A 22,476-nucleotide genomic window follows, 5' to 3' on the forward strand; every position below is an offset into this window, starting at 1 on the left:
CCTTATAAAATCTTATAAGGCCAGCTTTGAAAGAAAAATTGCACAAGACACTAAAGATAATCACAAGGCCTTCTTTAGTTATGACAGAAACCTGGGAGGCAACTCCCAGATATGCTCTGAGTTAGTGCAAAATGACAAAAAATTCACTGAACCCACAGACATTGCCAACATCCTGGCAGAAAGGTTCAGTGCAAACTTCTCCCCCCCCCCCCCCAAAAGAGCAAATGTCTATCCCAACAGAGTGTAGCCTTCCTGAGATCACAGATGCACAGGTGAGAGCTGCCCTCTCCAAAGCTAAAAACACAGCATCAATGGGACCAGGCGGTGTCCCGGGCTGCGTCTTACACAAGCTCCAAGAAGAACTAAACCCTGATATAAAGTCACTGTTCAATCTCAGCCTTACTACAGGATATGTTCCCAAGGAATGGCATACAGCAACAGTGGTCCCACTCCACAAAGGTGATGCCACAACAGGCCCCAGAAACTATCACCCTATAAGCCTGACTAGCCTGGTCTGCAAAGCTATGGAACGTATCATCATGGAAATCATAAACAAAGACATTGGAAACCTCCAGACACTGGATCCTACCCAATTCAGCTTTGTTAAGGGCAGATCTTGCCTCTTGAACCTGGTCGACTTCTTTGAAACAGTTACCAAAGCCATAGATGAAGGGAAGGTAGTCCACACAGCCTACCTGGACCTCGCAAAGGCCTTTGACACAATACCCCACTCGGTCATCATAAATAAGCTCACCAGCTTAAATATCAACTCCTATGTCACAAGATGGGTTGCAAACTGGCTCAGGGATAGAACCCACATGGTCAGAATAGCAGGTGCCATGTCAGACTCTAAACCAGTTACAAGTGGTGTTCCACAAGGCTCAGTCCTGGGACCTCTCTTGTTCGGTATATATTTTTCCGAGGTACAGGCTAACACGGGTGGACTATGGCTGACCAAGTTCACAGATGACTGCAAACTGGGTGCTATAATCGATTCTCCAACTGACACAAGCATCCTCCAAAAGGGTCTCACAGAGACGGATAACTGGTGCCAGAACCATGGCCTAAAGCTAAATGCCAAAAAGTGCATAGTCATCCCCTTTGGAAAAAACAAAGTGCCCACAAATTACCACATAGGTGGTAATCCATTAAGTACGGAAGAAGTAATTAGGGACTTGGGGACCCAAGTAGATAGCAATCTCTCCTTTGACAATCACATTGTCAAAGTGGTTAGAAAGACCTTCTATATAGCCCACCTTATCATGAAAGGGTTCACATCTAGATCAAGAGAGGTCATTGTGCCCCTCTACTCATCACTTATAAGGCCCATAAGGCCCATAATTGAGTACAATGCCCCGTTTGGGATGTACCTTACCCAACACCTTCAGCAACTGGAAAGACCCCAAAAGTATCTCACCAAGAGGATCATGGGGCTCAAACAGATGCCCTATGCAGTTAGGCTAAAGAAACTCCAGCTGTACTCAGTTGCGTACCGCCTACTCAGAGGCGATCTGTGTCTGACGTATAAAGCCATGTCCAACCCAGAATTAATGGACATGCTTCACCTCAGAAAATCTAAATCCCTTAGAGCTACATGCTCCAGGGACCTGAACCTCAGCACAGAAATAAATAGGACATGCTGGAGGGACAGATTCATATCCCAGAGGCTCCCCTCACTCTGGAACAAAATCCCAATCCATGTCAGGCAGAGCCCCTCACTGACCCTCTTCAAGAGAAATCTTGATGAATGGATGGGAGATCGTAAGTTTACCCCTGGGATCTCTTCTGTGTCGCTGCTTGACAGAGGTACAGTAAACAAACCTCAAAAAGGCTACCTTCTGTGACCTACTATACAAAGGCACAGTCAACTAATCTAAAAGGGTGGCGAAAGCCAAACATACTCTGGCTAGGCTTATAAATGCCCTAGGGCAGATAGCCTAGTATCAACCTATGAACCTATAGTTAAATAAATACACAGAGAGACAATGAACTGCATAAAGCAGAGCATTTAAAATATTACATGTTAACTATACAAGTCAATCAGAGGAGGTTAGAAAGGACTGGGAAGATATTGGATAAGCTATTCACAAAGAAACAATGGTGGGATTTATGTACGTCTCCCAAATATGCAACAAAATCTAGAAGATTTAGGATTTTTGCATGGAAATGTTTACATAGATATTTTTATACCCCAAGTAGACTCCAGAGAATTTTTCCTTAGGCAGACAGAAAATGTTGAAGGTGTGACAGGGAAGAAAGAGACAATTGGGAATATATTTTCTGGGAGTATGGTGAACTGGTTGACTTTAAGGATTCCCTGCAAGATACACTATCAGAGACACTGGGTGGGCAGATTGGTCTGACGAGGAAGATGATTTTTCTAAGCTATGATACATAATCAGAATTGCCTAGGTTGGTAAGACCTTGCTGTGTCTAATAATAGTGGCTGCCAAAAAAGCAATTACTAGAAAATGGAAATCAAAATCTAAACCAACTATACTAGAAGTAGTGACTATAGTAACAGAGATAAAACAGCTGGAATTGAGATGTTTAGAAAAGGGTAGGAGCAAACTACATAGGAAAAAATGGGAATTGTGGGAACAATAAATACAAGGGAGGAATGAGGTTTAAAATCCAGCAGGACTTAAATGAGCTATGTAATGTTTGAATGAAAAAAATTGAGTAGATTATAAGTAAGTATAATGTCTGCAACTGGGAGTATGTCAATATGGATTGTAATGTAAAATGCTTACAACTAGGATTGTGTCCGTGTGATTGAATAATTTATGCAATGTTGCTTAGGTTATATGACATATAGCAATATATGTCAAGTATAATGTTTGTTATGTTAATTATAGTGTGATTACTTTTATATGAATGTAAATTTGCCTATGTTACATTAATAATTCAATAAAGGTGTTTGGAAAAAAAAAGAAACAGAAAACAGATCTGTCTACAGTTACACTTCTCCTTCTATCTTGTACTGAAATAATTACTGCCCTGACTACAGCAGCTCAATTTCCAGGCATAGAGACAAAACTATACAGGAAAAGACTTACAAGCTCCACATACCTTTCCTTCCCAGCTCTCTGTTACTTGACTATTGTCCCTGAATGATTTATATCTTTTTCATGCAGAAACCACAGATGTGACCAAGCAGGTATTCCTACATTTATAAACTTATAGCCCATATTTACATGCCCTTCATCAGCCATCTCAAACAGCATCTTCTAATTGCTCTTTTACAACAAATTAGCTTCCTGGCCTGGGAAAAGTCACATATATTGTGATTATATTTTTAAGTTCTGTGTATAAGTGCTGTAGTTCCCAGCAGCAGGACCTTTAACTTGACATAGTTTCATTCTTTTTTGCATTCATAGTGAAAGGTCACAGATTAACATATCCATGAATGCAGCTAAAGGAACACACATTATTGCAGATTAAATCACATTTTAGTTTATCTGATGCACATTTTACAAGACGTATGTTTAGTTCACATATTTAATATATTCTAAATATTTATATATAAACCTCACAATAAGTAAGTACTTTAATCTGCAGATCCATTTCACTCTCCCACATAGAAAACAAAATCATATTTAGTGTAATTGATAAGAAAGCTAAGATGCAATTTTAGAAGGGGATCTAAAGTTCTAGAAAATTTTGTCAGACCTTGCTGTGCTTCAGTTTATCTCCCAAATCACACACACCTTGGACATTTATGGACAGCAGATTTCTCCAGTAGTATTATAAATGCCAGGTGACATAAACAAAGCCACTTTGAGATGTTTACATCCTTTTCTACTGAATAACTATTCCCTGCTCTCAAAATACTCATATAAGATACTCCTAGCCACTAAACTGAAAGCATACACAGCTTACCCATGGATGGTTTCATTTTCTAAGCCCAAACAAATCTTAAACATAGACATGGCACATTTCCTCACTCACCACTTTTCCATCTTTTCTTGCCAAAATAACCATCCGGTTTGCATCTTTGAGCCAGCTATGATATCTGGAAGGTAGGTAGTCTAACCCACCATAAATACCCTTTGACATAGCTATGACTTCTCCAAACTCTTTATCTGTTGCCACAATGAAATCCATTTCTGTATCTAGGGTTTTATTATCAAATTTCATTTTGAAGGTCTAGACAAAAAGAGAGAGAGAGATTAGTTAGTCTTAAAATATTCATACAGACTTGCATGTTACACTGGGATACTGTGCATTTTCAGACTATAATCCTGAGACCCTGTTTCCATTTTAAAACTCTCAACATTCAAGACATCTGGATTTATGAACTCTTCAGATGGTTTAGGAAATAAGTCATGACGAGGACTATATACTGATGTAGAAATGTCTCGCCTCTGCTGGGTTACAACACCAGATATAGCCATGGCTTCAACAACTCAACAAAACTATCACTGTACTAAAATATAACCCTTAAATGTCCTTATTGTGATTGTAAAATAGGACAGTTAATAAAGGTAATACCTTTTTCTAACCTACAATAATTTTAGCCAGGTTGCTGGGCTGAGATGAAATCCCAGATTACGTTTTCTTGACCAGTGAGGATCAAACATTAACTCTACTCACATCATGACATGGGAAATGCATGCCCTCTGTTCTGTTCTTAGCCCAGTGTACACCTAGATCTAATACAACATGAAGTTATGATGGTTTGTGTGTGTGTGTGTGTGTGTGTGTGTGTGTGTGTGTGTGTGTGTGTGTGTGTGTGTGTGTGTGTGTGTGAGAGACAATCGTGCCCTGGCCCAGCAATCAAGGAGGCTCAATCCTTACCACTAACACCAGGGAGGTCATCTCATGGAAGAGGAAAGGATAACAAATACACACAATAAAGTACAATTTCCTTAAGTGCACACAGAGATCACAGTCAGTCCAGGGCTGGTTGCTCCCTTGCTCTCCAGGTCCCCAATAAGACTCCCCACTGGCACAGTTATAGGATCCAGATCTCAGCCTAGCTGGCAAGTTAACTTCCAGTACCCTCTCTGTCCCACCAGTGCTTCGTGTCCCTGCCCAGGTAGCTGACACACCACACACACACTTTGAGATATGTATTTATACAACTTCACAGACACTCCTGGGAAAGGCTGACACAGATTCTCCAGCTGTGCCCCTTTACCCAGACTATACGGTAGTAATTTCTGTCACCACCAGCTAACAATTCTCAGCTACCCAAAGGCCCTTAAAAGGGTGTCCAATTATTACTGTGCAATATTATTATCCAATTGGTAATGTGACTATTCAGTCTAAGGCTTATTCGAGTGGCTTATTACGATAACTTATATAAATATGTAATGTACTCTAGATCCTACTATCTCTACACAAACCAGCCACAGGTAAAGGTTTTTAAAATATTTAATAATAAATAATTAAAACACAAGACAATACTACTACAACACAGAGATATCTCAGAGTTCAGGTATCACACAGAAACGTAAAATAATACAGTAGGACAGGTCTGATGTCAAAGAAAAACACTTGCTCTAACTTTCTAATCTTTAGCTATTCTTAAGAGAAAACACAGTGCTATAATCCTACTTACATACATAAAGAGCATAAGCAGTGCTGGGGTTGATGGTCCAAGACAAAAATGCTTTTAGTCTCTCTCTCAACAATAGTTTTTAAAACTCACTAACAAACAGCTCTGCTAAGGCCCTCCCAAATTATATCATTTGACACTTAGGTTTTCCTAGTATTTAGATAATTGTAACTTCAAAGAACATTTGAAATGCTTTGCTTGGTTTTCCTTACAGCAGATGTCAATGTTGTAACAATCTTGAAGTTCACATTTTACAGTGTTTCTTTCATTTAAGAACACAAGCCTGTATTTTACATTTATTTATACAAATGATAGAATTATGTATCAAATTCTTTTTGACTAAGCTGGCAGCCTTCGCCCATCTTTCCCCAATCTTCACAGTGTGTGTGTGTGTGTGTGTGTGTGTGTGTGTGTGTGTGTGTGTGTGTGTGTGTGTGTGTGTGTGTGTGTGTGTTTGACACCATCTTTCTTCGGATGCAATTTATTAGAAACCAAATGGCATGTTAAACATTAGCCACCCTGACTCCTGTTCTGCAATGTTTCAAATGTTACATATTTTAAGTATTACAAGACAACAGCATGAGTCCCGTTTGCTGACGTTGCTTTATTTTAATAATAAATGCTTAATCACACATAATTTGAAAACAAAACTGAATAAATGTACCAGCTTTGGGCAAAATTAAATCTTTCAAATGTGAAATCCTGCATTTTTATGTAATTTTGTACACCCAGCAAGAAATAAAACCAGCAATAACCAGGACTTCTGAAGCAATTAATTTAAAGCAATGGGGACATTTACCACTTCTTCTGATTCAGAAAGACCATGAAAGTAGAGTTCAGGTAATACACAAGAGTTCACTGTGACCTCATTTGTATAGGTAAATTCTGGTTCATTCACTTTTATTTTAAATGAGGTAAGCAAGAGCTCTGTATTCAGTCAGACAATTAGTGCACAGGACTGAAGCTCTTAGTTGTTAATAAACGGCATGCAATGCCAGGGGTACAGAGCTTGAATCTTTTCATCTTCATTTGCCTACCGTGTGACTTTAAACAAGTCACTTAACCAGACAATGGTTTCGGGCAACAGGAATTTGGGCCAGGCTACTTAATGGTCTCCTGGACTACATCCCTAATAACCACCTATGAACCTATGAACTTGTGCTGCCTGGCTCCATGGTGCAGAGGCATGCAGTCCTGACTGAGGCCCAACTGATCGGGGTTGAATTAGCAGCCCAGGCACTGAGGGAGCCAAGCAGGGTGGGGGTTAGAATGAAGGAGTGTGAGACACTCTCCTATCCTCTCCTGGGAGGAATCAAAGGGTTGCTTGCACTAACCGACATAGTGATAAGTGCAATTTCTCTGGTGGAGACCATGCTTTGGGGGTAGGGGTGAGTCTGCTTAATGGGAATACTTCATGTACCACCTATTTCAAGTGCACCCAAAATATCAGGCCTGAAAAATCAGAAAAATCTTGAACCATTCCTGATAGCTGTCTAAATGATGGCCCTTCCTTCACCTCAGTGATGGGAATGAATGGACCATTAGGTGGGTGAGGGCTAAAACACACTATATTCTAGCAGAAACCTGAAGTATAACACAGAGACTAAAACAACAAAAACTTCAACAAGGAAACACATTTTTTAAGGACTTGAATGTTTTTATTCTCTGTTGCCAAGAAATGTATCAGTATAAACCTACAAAAACGCCTTCATCTTTAATAGCAATACAGAGTGACACATCACATATTGACATCATTTGGTTTGGTTTGTATTACTGCTTATAGTGAATAATGTTTTTAGTTTTATTCTGAAGTTCTTGATAATAGAGATTGACTTGGTCAAGTCTTTCATATCCTTCATAAATATGTCATTGTTGAACAGCTGTGTTGTTTTAGGTAGGAGAAGACTTCTGATTGGCAGGCAGAAGGGAAAAAGTAAACTTCATGGACACTGCATACAATGTGGATGCAGAGGTGCCCTTGTCCCAGATGTTGCACTTTGTTCTGAGATCACAGAACTCAAGGAAAATGCAAAAGATGGACTCCAGTTTTGTATACATTTCTCTTCATTCCTAGATTGTGCAAACTTGAATCAGGGATGTGAAGACAGATTCCCAAATTGGGTACGCAGGGAAGGCATAGCCCATGTGCAGAAAAAATTATTGGCAGTGTTTGCCCTATTTTGTAAAATTATACTTTGCTTTTTTAGTGTTGGTAACTTTAGAAATTACATTTTCAGTGCTTTGATTCTCAAGTGAGTGAGAAGTAATATTTAAACATTAAGGCTGTAACCTAGCTACACACCAAAGCTGCTTTAATGCACTCTTTACTCTGCCAAACTAATATCTAACACGGTACCCAGGCACTAAAACCATTTTACTCATTTTACTCCTGGTTTTATACTTGTACTATAACAAACTAATATTTGAAATCAGTGACTAAACATTAAAACATTAATGCTTTCTAGATATTCTGTCCAACTAATATCTAACTCAGTGACAAGTCACTGAAATTACTTTACTGCTGTCTTTACTCTGCCTAACCAATATCTAACTCCACAACCAGACACTGAAGTATCTTACTGCTACCTATGCTGTTATCCTATACCAAACTAATGTCTAAGTCAGTAATCAGTCACTCAAAGTGTCTTACTATTAGCTTTACACAGCCAAACTTCAGTCTCAGGGACCAAACACTGAAGTTGTCATACGGCTCTCTATACCCTCCCAAATTTAGATATATCTCTGTGACAATACACTGAAACCACTGTATTGCTCTCTATAGTCTACCAAACTAATATCTAACACTGAAACAAAGCACCCAAGCTGTTACTGCTATATGTACTCTCGTAATATCTGCCTCCATAGTCACACACCACAACTACTGTAGTCAAGGAAGCAATTCATAAATTGTGTAGATGTTACAGAATAAAGAAGATAGCGGGTTATTTCTGTATCGTACAGATGATTACTAAAGTGTAGCTAATGTTAAAGTAGGAATAGAGATCATACAAGAAGAGGATGAAACAAAACAGGGGTTGCAATAAAAAGGTAGAATAATGTAGAAGAGTAGAGAGAAGATTGACTGAAGAGGAGAAACAACAACTATGATGGCTGAGAAATGGAAGCTTAACAAACTGCACATTGTTTGTTTGTGATACTGTATAGGATGCAAACTAAAATGTGCTCTGGAAGTGGATGGCAAGGAAGGAAACCAGGAGCTGTGAAATGGTCTGTTGTACAGCGTTAACATCAACGGGTTTACAATTTACATTTCTTGGTTTCATATTGGTTTACAGTTTGCAAGAGTTGGCAAGGAGTTCATATTCCGATGTCTTGCAGACATTTATTGTAAAATTAATTTAAATCTGTAGATTGTGGGGCGCTATTATTGTTAATGTACATTTGAAATTATATTCTATAGGTTCACAGATAAGTACTAGGCTAGGTGCCCCTGCAGGCCATTTAACTCTAGCCAATTTACTTTTTGGTGTTCAAATTAACATATCCTGTTTGGTGTTAGATTGGCCTTACTCATCCCATGGTCGATAATTATATATTACCCCTAATGAGAATAACTGTGATCACCCAAAAGATATTTTGAGGGGACCCATGCATGATATAAAGCATTTAGGAGCTGTCTCTGTCCTTTAATAGTACAGGGGCAATCCTGGGTTAAATTTTCTATGGCCTATCCATCCATAGATCCTATTTGTGCCTGAATATGGACAGGGATGAGTATTGTTTTATATGGATGGAGAGTTTGTTCCAACTCAGCAGTATCTTCTGCAAGATATACTTGTCCCTCCAAACTGTTCTGTTCATGTTGCAGAATGTGTTTGGATCCCTAGACCAAGTATTTCTGATGCCATTTGACTTTCTAATGTGCAGTAAATCCATTAGTAATGAGTGGGAGAATACCTTGTATGCCAGACACAGCACACCTCTTAGTGGTCTCTAGGATACAGAGTATAGTGACAGGGCTTTGAGTCAGTCCATGTACAACGTATTGTTTAGGTCTTCCATCCTTTTAGTCAGGTGTCTGTGTGCGCGTGTGTGTTGTAGTTATTAGTAGACTACTTCTAGGCCTCAAATTAATAGATAAACCAGAACAAAGCAAAGCCCCTACTAGACTTATTGCACACAAAAACCCCTGATAGGACACCGATCTGGAAACAAATTGATCCTCACTACCTGTCAGCAGGAACCTCTCTCTATTCCTGTTATGTAGCCCACTCCAGGAACTCTGTTACCTCATCCCTTAAACATACTAGCAACCTTTCTAATTTCAAGACCAACCTAAAAAAATATCTATCCGAAACCTGGAACTGTACATGCACAACCCTGAAAACAGATGCACAACCACCTACTCACTCTGACTATGCTTTTCTCATTCTAAAATCACTAACACCTCCATATCTTAGCAGGTAGTAATGGCCCAAAATCAAAAGAAGCTCTCACTTTATTGATACCAAACTACTAATGTATCCTCTTCTATCGCTTCAGTTAGTGCTTACGGCTATTTATTTTCCTCCCATTTCATTCCATAGCATTATCTTTCTAATTATAATCAATTCTGTCTCTCTCTCTTTCTCTCTCTCTCTCAATGTCCTTAATTTTCCCTCCTGCTCATTACTCGGACTCTTCTCATTCTATTACTGTGTTTATTCTGGCAGCAGTATACTCATTGCTCCATATACTATTAGAAATATAGTCAATATTTTCATTAACTGTGTGCTAGTTTACTTGACTATCCACTTCTGCACTGACTTGCTACTTGCAGTACATATTGCATTCTTGATTGCAATTTATCATATTAATATTTCTATAAAGCTTTTTATCTGTTGTGGGTATTTTCTCCCCTTGTATATAATTACTTATCATTTACTGTAAAATGTTTTTATGTGTGTTTTTGTGTAGCCTTTTTCCCCAACTCTTTGTAGAATATTTAATCTGTTTCAGGGCTTTTCTCCCCTTATATATAATTGTTCAACTACTGTTTAAATGTTTTTGAATCTGTGGAGCTTTTCTCCCCAGGCCTCCACTGAAAATGGGTCATTGGCTCAGTCAGGCTTTCTCAGTTATCAAAAGAAAAATAAAATAATAACAAAAAAAAAAAAAAAATTGTTGCATGCATCTGGACAGATATTTGCCAAAGGGGACATTATACTCAATGAAAGGCCTAATGTGGGCTTTGTAAAGGGGACAGTGATATCTCTAGATCTAGAAGTAATCCCTTTGTTTATAAAGCTAAACAGTATAGAATAATTTTCTTATAATAGAGGACATATGCTGGTTGAAGGTTAAGTCACTGTATACATATGTTCCCAAACATTGAACAAATGGATTAACTCTTAGGAATGTATTGTCATTGTGGTGGTTCCCTAGGCTAGATGATATAACAAAAGGATAAATTAATGCATTTTTTTAGCATTAAGTTCAGTCCATGATTCTGACACAAACCTTCGTGCAGGATGGCTAAGTCATTTCAGGCATCAGTAAGTGCTCCTAGCTTACAGTCATCTAAAAACTAGTCAGCCCAGTACCCGATAGAATTTTTTTTTTTACTTCATAGAGGTAGACACCAAACAGGAACAGTTCCAGCTCCAAATCCTGGGGGGCTCCACTGCTGACTGGTCTCTTTGAGAAAGTAGCTTCCCTGTTTTGCTCACCTGTGCCCTATCTGTCAGCTAGTTGACAATCCAATGGGTGATGCAAGACTTTATTCACATTTATTTAGCCATTATACTGTTTCTAAGGAAGGGATTGTGCCAAAAGGTCAAGGTATGCATTGCTTTGGTGACCTTTTCAAAAACATCTGTCATGTTGAGTAAGTATGATCTTCCCTTAATGAATCACAAAGAAGATGGTTTAGTATTTGGAGGTTCACTGTGTTCTTATTGATTAGTTCCATGATAAGTCCTTCCACGGATTTGTATATAAAGCTGATCAGATGTGGGTTTTTAGTTGCCTAAGGTCTGTGGAAGCTTCTCACTTATGCAGTGAATGACTGTAGATGATCTCCATTTGCTTGGTACATACCTTGTAAGGAGGCTGAGGTTGAACAGTGTTGTTAGAAGTTGGTTAAATCATGTTTTATGCTATTTAAAATCCATCCAGGGATATTGTCAGGATCCACTGATTTTAACTTTTGATAGTGCTTTTAGGACTTGGTCTTGTGTAATAGCTGGAGACAAGCTGATTTCAGGTCTAACTTATAGGATAGACAGAGTAGAAAGAGTGATAAAGCTTGAGCTGAATTTTTCAGCCAGTAGGTTCACAATATAGTCATTCTCAGTATAGGTAACTTACCTCTCACCTGTCCAGATTTTATAGAATGCCCAGATCTTTCCCTCAAATTGTTGGCCCGTTTCTCTTAAAATTTGTGGTTTTCTGGCAAATCACTGAGGAATGATGTCACTAAACAATAACATACATTTGAATTTCAGACTTTATACCTTTCAGAAAATGCATGCTAACACAAATCCTGTTATTCTAAAAGCATTCTAAATTTATGAGAGTAATATTTAAGATCTATCCCTATTTTTGGAGCTTAGTCCCTCATTATTTTAGGCTTTGTCTATATTTCTTGTGCTAAGCTGTTAAGAGGTATGGCAGGTGACAGTTCACAACCAGCTCAGTGTATTGCTGTAGTGTGCTTCTGAGATTATGACAATAACTAAAAAAGGCCTCATGACTGTCTTTTGCATGGGCCACTATTAGCCTTGAACTTGGCTTAGGTGGATATTTATACAGATCCTCAATTGTTTGTTTATTTAAAAAGCAAGAGGTCTATCATTCTGGGAATTACTCTTTTTACTTTAGTCAAAGTTCTTATCCTTTTTTTGGAAAGCTTGTTGATATTATGGTTCCACCATAGGGGGTTGTTTCTGGAGTTTGCTATACACTTGTCCCTAAAAAGTATTGCTGCATCTATGCAGCTGTTTATATGCTGGTCTAGTGTGGTGGTGGTGCATGTTTCTATATATTCAGTGGAGTTAACTTGGCTTGATGGGAATTTGAAGCTTGCAAATGTATGACATAGGAGTTTCTAGTTTGTCTTAGAGAAGTTTCTAAAGGTACCTTAAATGGAAGGGGTCTCTTGTTTTTATTTTATTTTATTTCAAAGGAAATGGCTTTATGGACAGACCTAAAAAGTGATGAAGATACACAAAGAATGGTGCAAGATGCCCCCATATTAGTAAGGGCAAGATCCAAGATGTTGTTCCCCTCAAGTGAGTACTCTGACTACTTGTTTGAGGGCATTTGTATTGACAAGATCCAGGAATCTCTGTGCTTCTGCACTAGTGGTGGTGCAGGTTTCCCAGTCTATAGTTGGATAGTTTAGATCACCTAGGAAAATGAGACTGGTTTTAATTCTGAGTGATTCCACGTACTGTAAATAGGTTTATGTGCCTTTCTTGGGAAACAGAGGGAGTTATATAGTTAACTAATATATGATAGAGAAGCTTCATGGTGGTTATTTAGACATGAAGATGCTACAGTGCATCATGCTGCTTCACCAACCTTGATATGAGTCTCTTCTGGATGTAGATTGAGACACCTCCACCTTTTTCCCCTGCTGCCATTAGCTGGTTTAAAGTGGGGATGGTGTTAAGTTCTGCAAAGTCGGAGTGCCCTCCACCATTTTAAACCATGTCTCAGTCAGTATATAGACATCTACATCCTCCAGGGTGAGGATGGCTTGTAGAGAGTGGAGTGTTTTGTGTAGGCTCGTAAAATTGATCAGTATCACCTTCATTTTCCTTTGTCGGCTTTGTTATTTTGGTAAGTTTATCAGGTTGGCATTGCTTAAAAAAAGCACTATGGGGCGAACAATGTCCCTTACAGATGCAGGTCATCCCTGGCGAAGCAGCATGGTTTGTCAATCATACCCCCCCCCGGCTGACAATATTGGACCCTCTTTGGATCACACCAAAAACTTAGGCGATTATTACAGTCAATTCTTTTTTGCCCATATTGTAGCATAATTTTTGGATTGAGTAGAATGCTACTGCATGGGATACAGTCTCATGTCTCTCTCTTGGGGCCCATTCACATTGTCGAACTTTTACAAGTTCGAACGTCATATGGTCAAAACCATATGTTTGAACTTGTAAAACTTTGAACTTTGCAATAGAGATTTCCGTAAGGGAAGTTTTTCCTTTCCTGCAATTTAGTGTGATCTTGGAGTTGGTATATTTAAGTAGCGGGGGGGGTGTGGGGGGTGCAGAGGGGCTTGCCCCCCCTACTTATAACCTTCAGGTAAGTTTTTTTGTGTTTTTTTTTTTATTACGTTATCGAACTTTTAAAGTTCAAACATATGGTGTCAAACATATGGTGTTCAAACTTTTAAAAGTTCGACAACATCATACAGACCCCTCTGTCTTCATATACATTTCCAGTCACTGACACCCACATGTACTATGACTTAGCGGTACTTGCTCAAGGCCTTGATTGCATGTGTGATCTCATGATCCTGGCATCAAACAACCAAATAACTGTCACTCTTTCCTTGCTCAGCCTGGTAAGAGATACATCTGTATGTCTTACCATGGAGTCTTCGATAACTAGAATGTTTGGTTGGATAGATATCTACCTTACAGACTCAGCACCCATGACTTTCTCCCTTTCTCATGTCATGTGGTAAGCTTAACTTGCTAAATATACCTTGTGTCTGTTTTGCATTTTGTAGGTCTTTGAAGTTTAGGCACTCTTTATTACCTCAGTCTGGGTTGTAGTGTACTGCAGACGTTTTTGTTATATAATTCCAGTCCTACTGTTTCATTACTGCATTAATTATTAAAATCAAAGAATATTAAGTATTTATTGATGTCCAGTTTAGTTTGCTGAATTAGTACTGCATACAATTATTAACTTTTACTTCAGATTCAGTTATTATCCATAACAGCTATCTCAATACTGATTTTGATTTATGGACAGACCAGATTTAATTTATAATTTATACAAAAGGATAGCATTTGGAAAACATTTATAAAGTACAGTACCTAAGTCTACTATATTGGTTGTTATTCCCTTTTTTAACATTCAAAGTGGCTAATGTAATAAATAATTTTAAAGTGTAGTACTTGAAGAGGTAGCTATTTTTCACAAGAGTTGGCAAAAATCAAAATAAAGTACTTCAAGCTGTAAATGTAGAAAACGGGGCAAACAGGACTGAAATGTTTATTGGCACTACAGAAATGCAGTTAATGTTTTGAATAAGTAACCATTTGAAATGCCGGGACCCACTAGACCAAGTCCCAAAACATGGAGACTGAATAGCAGAAAAATAGACTTACATATACCAAGTCTGAGATGATGATTTCTTGGAATATTTCTTTTCTCCAGTGTATGGTGGTCTTGGAGTTGGTATATATAAGTTTGGGGGTGAGGGGAGCTTGCCTCTTCATATTTCCCCAATAAACACTTTATAATTTCTGCTTACCAAGATCTCAGTCATTGTATACTTGTACATTATCTAAAAATGTCCTTTGTACTTCCATGTTAATTTTTGTGTTTATTGAAATACTCATATAGTCATATATTATCTAAAAATGTCTTGGGTACTACCATGTAAAAAGTTTTGAGTGCATTGTAACTGTGGTTTATTCATATATGTATTCAATTTTAAGGAGCTTTTCTCCTCAGATGTCTTCCGAAAAGGGGTCATGTACCCAGTCGGACATTCCCAGTAAACAAAAGCAATAAATAAATAAATCTATGGTCCAATAATTAAAGAAAAGAGGAAGAAAAAAGACAGTTTTTGTTAGAACAACAAAGAATCTGTTTATGATAAAAAAATGGCAAAGAGTAATCATAAATGTACACGCACAGGAATTCTCGCATAAAGAGATGATGGTCAGCACATAATTTGAGAAGAAAAGTTTCCTAGATTATACTGGATACATGATCAGGATGACATTGTTTGTGTCTTTCGGCTTTTCCTGGTTAGGAATCGCCACAGCGGAACTCCGGTCCACTAATGACTGGTAGTTGATTTTTACGTGCCGAGTTACCAGTCCTGATGCACAACCTTCAACGAAGGTACGCCCATTCACGCATGTCTCCACGCAGAAGATGCTCTAGATGAGAATCAAACTGGACAGCGTCTTACTGTGAGGCGACAATGCTACCGCAGCACCACCACTGCGGGTACATGGTCAGGATGACATAATCTTTAGAAAAAAAAACAGAAGGCTACCTGATTCAGAGAAGCAGACAATATTACAAACAAACATGGATAAAGAAATTCTGAAATTTCCCCAGTGCAGAGCATAATCCCTGTTGCTGTTTATGGAAGTGTCAGTTGACTCCTTGATGATAAGTTGAGTGTTGTAATACCAGTACAGTGAAAAATTGACCTAAGCAACCCGCAGAGCAAAAAAGTGAACATATCTGAACATTAACCTAGTCTGAAAACATTCACACCCACACTTTCACACACACACACACACACACACACACACACACACACACACACACACACACACATACACACATACACACACACACACACACACACACACGCACACACGCACACACACGCACACACGCACACACACACACACACACACACACACACACACACACACACACACACACACACACACACACACACAAACATGAAGAAAGCCCTCTGCTTAGACACTGTTTGAATCACAGAAGTGAAAGGATAATATTAGTTGTCAATTAGGACTCGAACCCAAGACCTCCAGCATGCTGTTCATATGTCACTGCTACTGGACCATTGATTTTGCCCTAAACAACTTTAGCCTTCCAGCTAGGAACCCCCACCCCAGCATGGTGCTCGAGATAAAATTACAGCACACACGCACTCACACACACACGCACACACGCACACACGCACACACACACACACACACACACACACACACACACACACACACACACACACACACACACAATGAAAGCCCTTTACTCAGGCACTGTTCAAAACATAGACATGAAGGTTGACTAGAAAATCTAAAGTCAGTGATGCTAGTGGGACTTATATTTGTAAATACTTGTACTTTGCCAGAATAACTAAAAATCTGGTATTTAAACTATACACTTTTAAATTAATGTGAATGTGCAGAGGCGTGGGCAAAGTGAGGACAAGAAGGATGGCTGCTTTTCCTGGAAACTCCTGTCAGTGCAAGAAGAAAATTAGAAACTACAGAGTTCACAACAAGGAAGGGAAGAGGAAAAAAGCAACACACAGGAAAAGGAAAATAAACATGGAAGGAATGGCAAAATTCTGATTGGTTACACAGGAAAAATGGTTGTACATCTTATTTGTAAATCTAATGGAGGTAGTTAAGGATATTGGAGAAGCAAAAAGGAAAAATGTATGCCCAGAAAAAGTGAGATAGAAGCCCTAAAGTCAAAAGTACAGTAAGATGAAAGAGCAGCACTAACTACAGAAATGACAAATAAATTTGTTCCTAAAAGACTTTGGGCAGATATTAAAGAAGCAAAAACCAACCTTGATGATCTGGAAAACATATTCAGATGTTTAGGTTTCATTGAGATTGCAGACAGTGTAGAAGAAAAGGCCTATGAAAGTTTGTGCACATATTTGCAAGAGAAAGATTATACATTAACTGGCTTGGAGAAGGCTGGACTGAGCAGATGCACAACACAGGCAGTAAAATGGTCCCGCAGAACTTCCCAAGAATGTTCTTGTTTGGCTAAACTTTACAGAAATCATAGGAAATACAAGACAAGTGAGTCATGTCTCCATTTACACCTTGTCAAACCCCACCCTTAGACTGTACCTCCTTTTATCAAGTAGAGCTAGGCTAGTCAAGCCAGGGGTGAATTTACCAATACCTATCCAATCATCCAGTTCCAGTCTGAAGGAAGATAATGTATCACACTGCATGATTTGCTGTGGGAGTCTATTCCTGAGGTGGGGTTGGTGCTGTGTAATGAATTTATTTATTTGCTGATGAAATTTTACATCCCTGGTTCTGGTATTTGTCGGACTATTTGATTTGTGGAAATAGAAGAGATCTAGGACCAATAAGTCTAATGGCATGCAAGGCAAAGCATATATCTCACCTCAATAGTCTGTGAGATACTGAATAAAGAGACAGTGCTTCCAGTCTTTTCTGTTAGTTTAGGATTTTTAAGCTAATGATGTTCTTAGTTAGGACTCTCTGGGTCTATTGTTGGCCATCAAATGGGCTAACCATCGAATGACTGAACCTTGAACAATAAGCATTGAAAGTTCACTGTAGTGCAGTATCAGAATTGGTATATATAGTAAGGGGGTGTGGGGGGTGAAGCCCCACACCTTGGTGGATCTGAAACACTTCCGTGTGTGAGACGGGAAAATGTTGGACAAGTAGTTATTTACCCTGTTGATGAAATGAAAGTTCAGTGAGTGAACTTTCAATGCTTATTGTTTGATGTTCAGCCATTCAATGATTATCCCACTCGATGGCCGAACATAGACTCAAACCTCTGAGGTCTTTCTATTTGTTTACTATGTCTAGTGAAGTACTTCCCAAAAGGGGGCCTTGTATTCAATGACCAACCTAACCAATGCAGAATATAATGGGGCAGTGACCTCTTCAGAGCTGGATGATATCCTTTGTCAGTTAGCTGCTGCATTAAGTAGAAGGACTTTCTGACTAGTGTTACATGATGATCAAAGAAGAGGGAATCATCACCCCAAGTTCCAAGGTCTTTAATAACATTCTCATTTTGGACAGAGGTGTTTTCTGTGATGTATTCTGAGGGACGAGTTGCTTACTAAATGCGACTGTATAAAGAGCTGGGTATCCTTAAGAGCCAAGATGGTGTATATCTGGCTGTATTGTACAAATGTACCATTCAGTTTTCTACCATAAGCTTGTCACTTGGATGGGCACCAGGTGCTAGATATACCAGCTACAGCTCTGTATGCTCTATACAAAGAAAGGAAACAGCTGTTATCACAACAGCAAGAGTTAACAGTATTAAGGGCACAGGAGTGGACTGCTTACCTGCCCAACATTATGGTGCTGTGGAAAAGGAAAAGTATCCTCCTCCGTGGTGAGAAGTAACTCAGTAGCTTCATCTCAAGATACTAAAAACAATAAAGGCAATCCAGCAGGCAGCTGAAAAAAAACAGTTTAAATCTCCTAGAAGATGTTCTGCAAAGAAAACAGGAGAAGAACAAGTGATGCAGTAAAGACAAAAGAGATGTAGCAAATGGACGTAGCATCTCCACAGAGTAAGAGGCAAGGTCATACCACTGGATATGAGAGATCTGAAAGAGGGCAGCTCCAAAGATAAAAAGAATGAGAGAAGGCAGTTTAACTCCACAAGAAGATACTAATAACAAAAACAAAAAGGCATTTTCACAGGAGACCACAGAGGAAGGTCAAGTGCATAAGGGAGGAGGATGCAGGAATTCAGTGGAAAAAGTAAAGGGAATGAAAACTGGAGAATGGAACACAGGGGAGCATAGTACAGCTGCAGCTCAGTCAATCAAAATTTAGATATAGTATGCTGGACAGTTGTAAGTCTTCAGAAACTAGACAGGTCACTAGAAGATTTCAGCTAATGTATAGAAAGTAAGAAATAAGAGGAATAAAAGATGCAAATGCACACAGGTACAACAAAAGACAATACTGGAAAGTATGGTTAGACTGAGCAAGAAATGCACTGTAATAAAACCTTTATTTAACAGAATAAAAGGAAAATAAGTTAAGATAACTGATAAATCTAAAAGAATAGTCAGGAAACTCTCTAAGGTTCCTCCTTTTTTAATTTCTCCAAACCTTTTCGGTTTCTAATACCATGATGGGAATGGATCCCATTCCTAAGTCAAAGCACGATTAAAGTTCATAAAATTAATTTTGTTTCAATCTTTGATGTCAGCCGAAAGTGCTCTTCGCAGCACCTGCAATGTGTCCAGTAATGACTCCTTCTGCAATCTGTACAAAGTTACATGTACTGGTAACATAGCTAAATATGATTTTAGAGTCTTTTTTTATAAGACCCGTTGCTCCTACTTCTATTGGAACTGTCTGGGTATCTTTCTTTCACATTTCTCTCATTTCTGCCAGCAAATTTTGATATTTTATGATTTTGTGTCTCTCTCTGTATGCAAGACATTGTAGTCACTGGGTGTAGTGATTTCAAGGATCAAGGCAACTTTTGTATTCTTTTCATGGACCACTATATCTGGTTTTCTCGCATCTATCTTTTGAATTGTTGGTAATGGGTGATCCCATGTGATGTAGACTTCATCATTTTCTATGATGCTTTGTGGCTCATGTTTCCAGTGTTTTTCAGCCACTTCAATAGCATAATGTTTGCACAATCCCCAGTGCAACAGTCTTGCTACATTATTATGCCTTTCAGTATACAATCCTACTACCATTAGTATGTCACAACCAGCAACAAGTTGTGCAACTGTTTCCAATTCTGTTTTACAAAACCTACATTTTTCTGTTTCTCCCACATGTACAATGGACTTTGTAAACCAACGTGTACGTAGCCCACTATCTTGTTAATACTAACCTTTCATATTTTGGTTTGAATTCACTTCTCCTTAACAATTCCTGCATTCGATCCTAATTAACATGAGGTTCTTCCAAAAGTTTTCTATACTTACAACAATATTTATGCATTTTCCACATTTCTTGCCTTCTTATCTGATCCTTCACCTTATATTCTTTCTTTTGTTTTTTTGGCACATTCAGTTGCTGCCCGATTTTCATCTACCTCTGCTTTTCCTGCTTGATGTCGATATGCTTCTGCTAGACTAAGCAGGGAAGTCATCTTAGATTTGTTCTCCTCATGTTTCAAAACTACTACATTTGGGTCTTGTGAGGTCAGCAGATATGTGTGCAGTCCCATAATTGCAGATCTATACATGTCATTAGTATTAAGGAGGCCAAAACCTCCTTTGGAACAGGGAATATATCATCTTGGTATGCACTGATTTTTATAAATCATTTGGTGAGCATGAAATATCCTTCTTGTTTTTCTGTCTAATCTATCCAACATGTTTTGGGGCCAGTCAGTCACTCCAAAACTGTAAGTTAGGACAAGAAGAGCAAATTGGTTTAAAGCTTGACTTTTGTTCCTAGATGTCAACACTGTTTTCAGGATTAATTTACATCTTCTGAAATATGCCTTACTAAGTTTTATTCACATTTGTTCATATTTTATTGTTCCGTCATTGGTTCCCAAATATTTATACACTCCCTCTTGCTCCATTTCTTTTATTCACATTCTTGTCCCAAACTGATGTTTTCTTGTGGCTGTAGTTTTCCTGCTTTAAAGTGTACTTTTGCACAATTTTCAAGATCAAATGACATTCTTATATCATCTGAAAAAGTTTTAACTACTTGCAGTTGTGCTTTCAGTTCCTCATCTGATGATCTATACAGTTTTAAATCATCAACAAACAGAAGATGTGAGGTCTTTACACTAAGCTATGTAGACACCTTAAAGGGTTAAGGGCAAGACAGAATAGCAGCGGTGACAGGGAGTCACCTTGGAATATCCCCCCTTTGAATTTTTATCCCTGGAATAATAATTTGTCCTTTATCATGGCGTAATTTCAAAGTAGTTTGCCAATGTTTCATGGTCACTGTAATGTAGTTGATCAGTGTAGGGTGTACCTTATACATTTGTAAACACTCTTTTATCCATAAATGTGCTTTTTTGTAGTTAGTACATGCCACACTTAGATTCTTCTACTTTTTACGGTTCTCCATTATGACTTTATTTAGCAACAGATGATCCTTTGTTCCATATGACTTTCTTTTATTAGCCTTTTGTTCTATTGCTATGATTGAATTTTCTTCTAAATGATTAGAAACTCTGTCGGCATCAATTCCAGTATATAGTTTATATGTTATTGGAAGTCTAGTTACTGGTCTATAATATTTAGGATAACTTGCAAGTAATCTTAAGTAGGAGCATTGTTTTTCCTGTTGTTAACCAGGTTGGTGTCTGTTTAGGGTGCACATATAAATAGTTCTTACTCATGGCTAAATCTTTGTGCAAAGATGTTAATACTTTTAGCCAGTAGTTAGGCATTGCATCTGGGCCTGGGGTTTTCCAGTTGGAGGCTTTTCTTAACATTATCTCAGTCTCTCTGTGTTACCTCATCCCATTTCATATCCTGTACATTTGAACTTCTTATTCTTTCTTTTACTTCTTCTATCCATTTAGCATCTTTGTTATGTTCCACAGGATCTTCATAGATATTTCTCCAAAATATTTCTCCAAAATGTATCTATTTCTTCTTTTTCGGGGTGGACTTTCAATTCCTTTTGCCTTGTTTCCCAGTTCAAGAACTTTTTGGAGTCATCAATAAATTGCTTATTTTGTACTTTTCCTTTATATTTATTTGTGTATCTTCTAAGTTTTTCTACCTGTTCTCATATTTTTAGTTTATTATTTGTGATAGTGTGTGATAAACCCTGACCCATTATAATATTGCATATTGCTTTTATAAAGTCTATCTTTCTGAGTATTTATGATGATCTGTTCTCTCCTCTATACTCTTCTAATATTGACACATTGTCTTAATTGCTTTATAGTTTTCTCTATTTGATACTTCCATGATGGTTTAAAAGTATATAGTTCCTGGTTACACGCTGAAGCACGCTTGCTAGTAAATAATAGCTAATGTATGAAAAATAGTAAAACGTTCAAGCAAGCGGTGACCAAGTGAGATGTAATGTTCACTCCAAGAAACAAACCTCCGCTGGATATTGTATCCAGCGGAGGTTTGTTTCTTGGAGTGAACAGTACATCTCACTTGGTCACCGCTTGCTTGAACGTTTTACTATTTTTCATACACTTCCATGATGGTATTCAATTTCTCCTCTTGCTTTTCCTCACTACCCTGTGTTCTTTTGGTAGTACTTTATCAGTTATTAATTTAGCTGCACAGTAAT

The 22,476-nt window shown here is 38.3% G+C and overlaps 1 protein-coding gene across 2 annotated transcripts in view; it reads right to left on the reverse strand.

Moving 5' to 3' along the window:
- The window catches only part of NAT16 (N-acetyltransferase 16 (putative)), a 340,611-nt gene that overhangs the window by 59,201 nt on the left and 258,934 nt on the right, over positions 1–22,476 (reverse strand). For both annotated transcript variants that reach the window (XM_044077167.1, XM_044077168.1), the window contains one exon: positions 3,952–4,149. In XM_044077167.1, coding sequence (XP_043933102.1) covers positions 3,952–4,149 — 198 coding nt within the window. The remainder of the gene's footprint in view (positions 1–3,951; positions 4,150–22,476) is intronic.

The sequence above is a fragment of the Protopterus annectens genome, chromosome 7.part0 (assembly GCF_019279795.1).
Source record: "Protopterus annectens isolate FY-2018-M chromosome 7.part0, PAN1.0, whole genome shotgun sequence".
In the NCBI taxonomy this organism is placed as follows: domain Eukaryota; kingdom Metazoa; phylum Chordata; order Ceratodontiformes; family Protopteridae; genus Protopterus; species Protopterus annectens.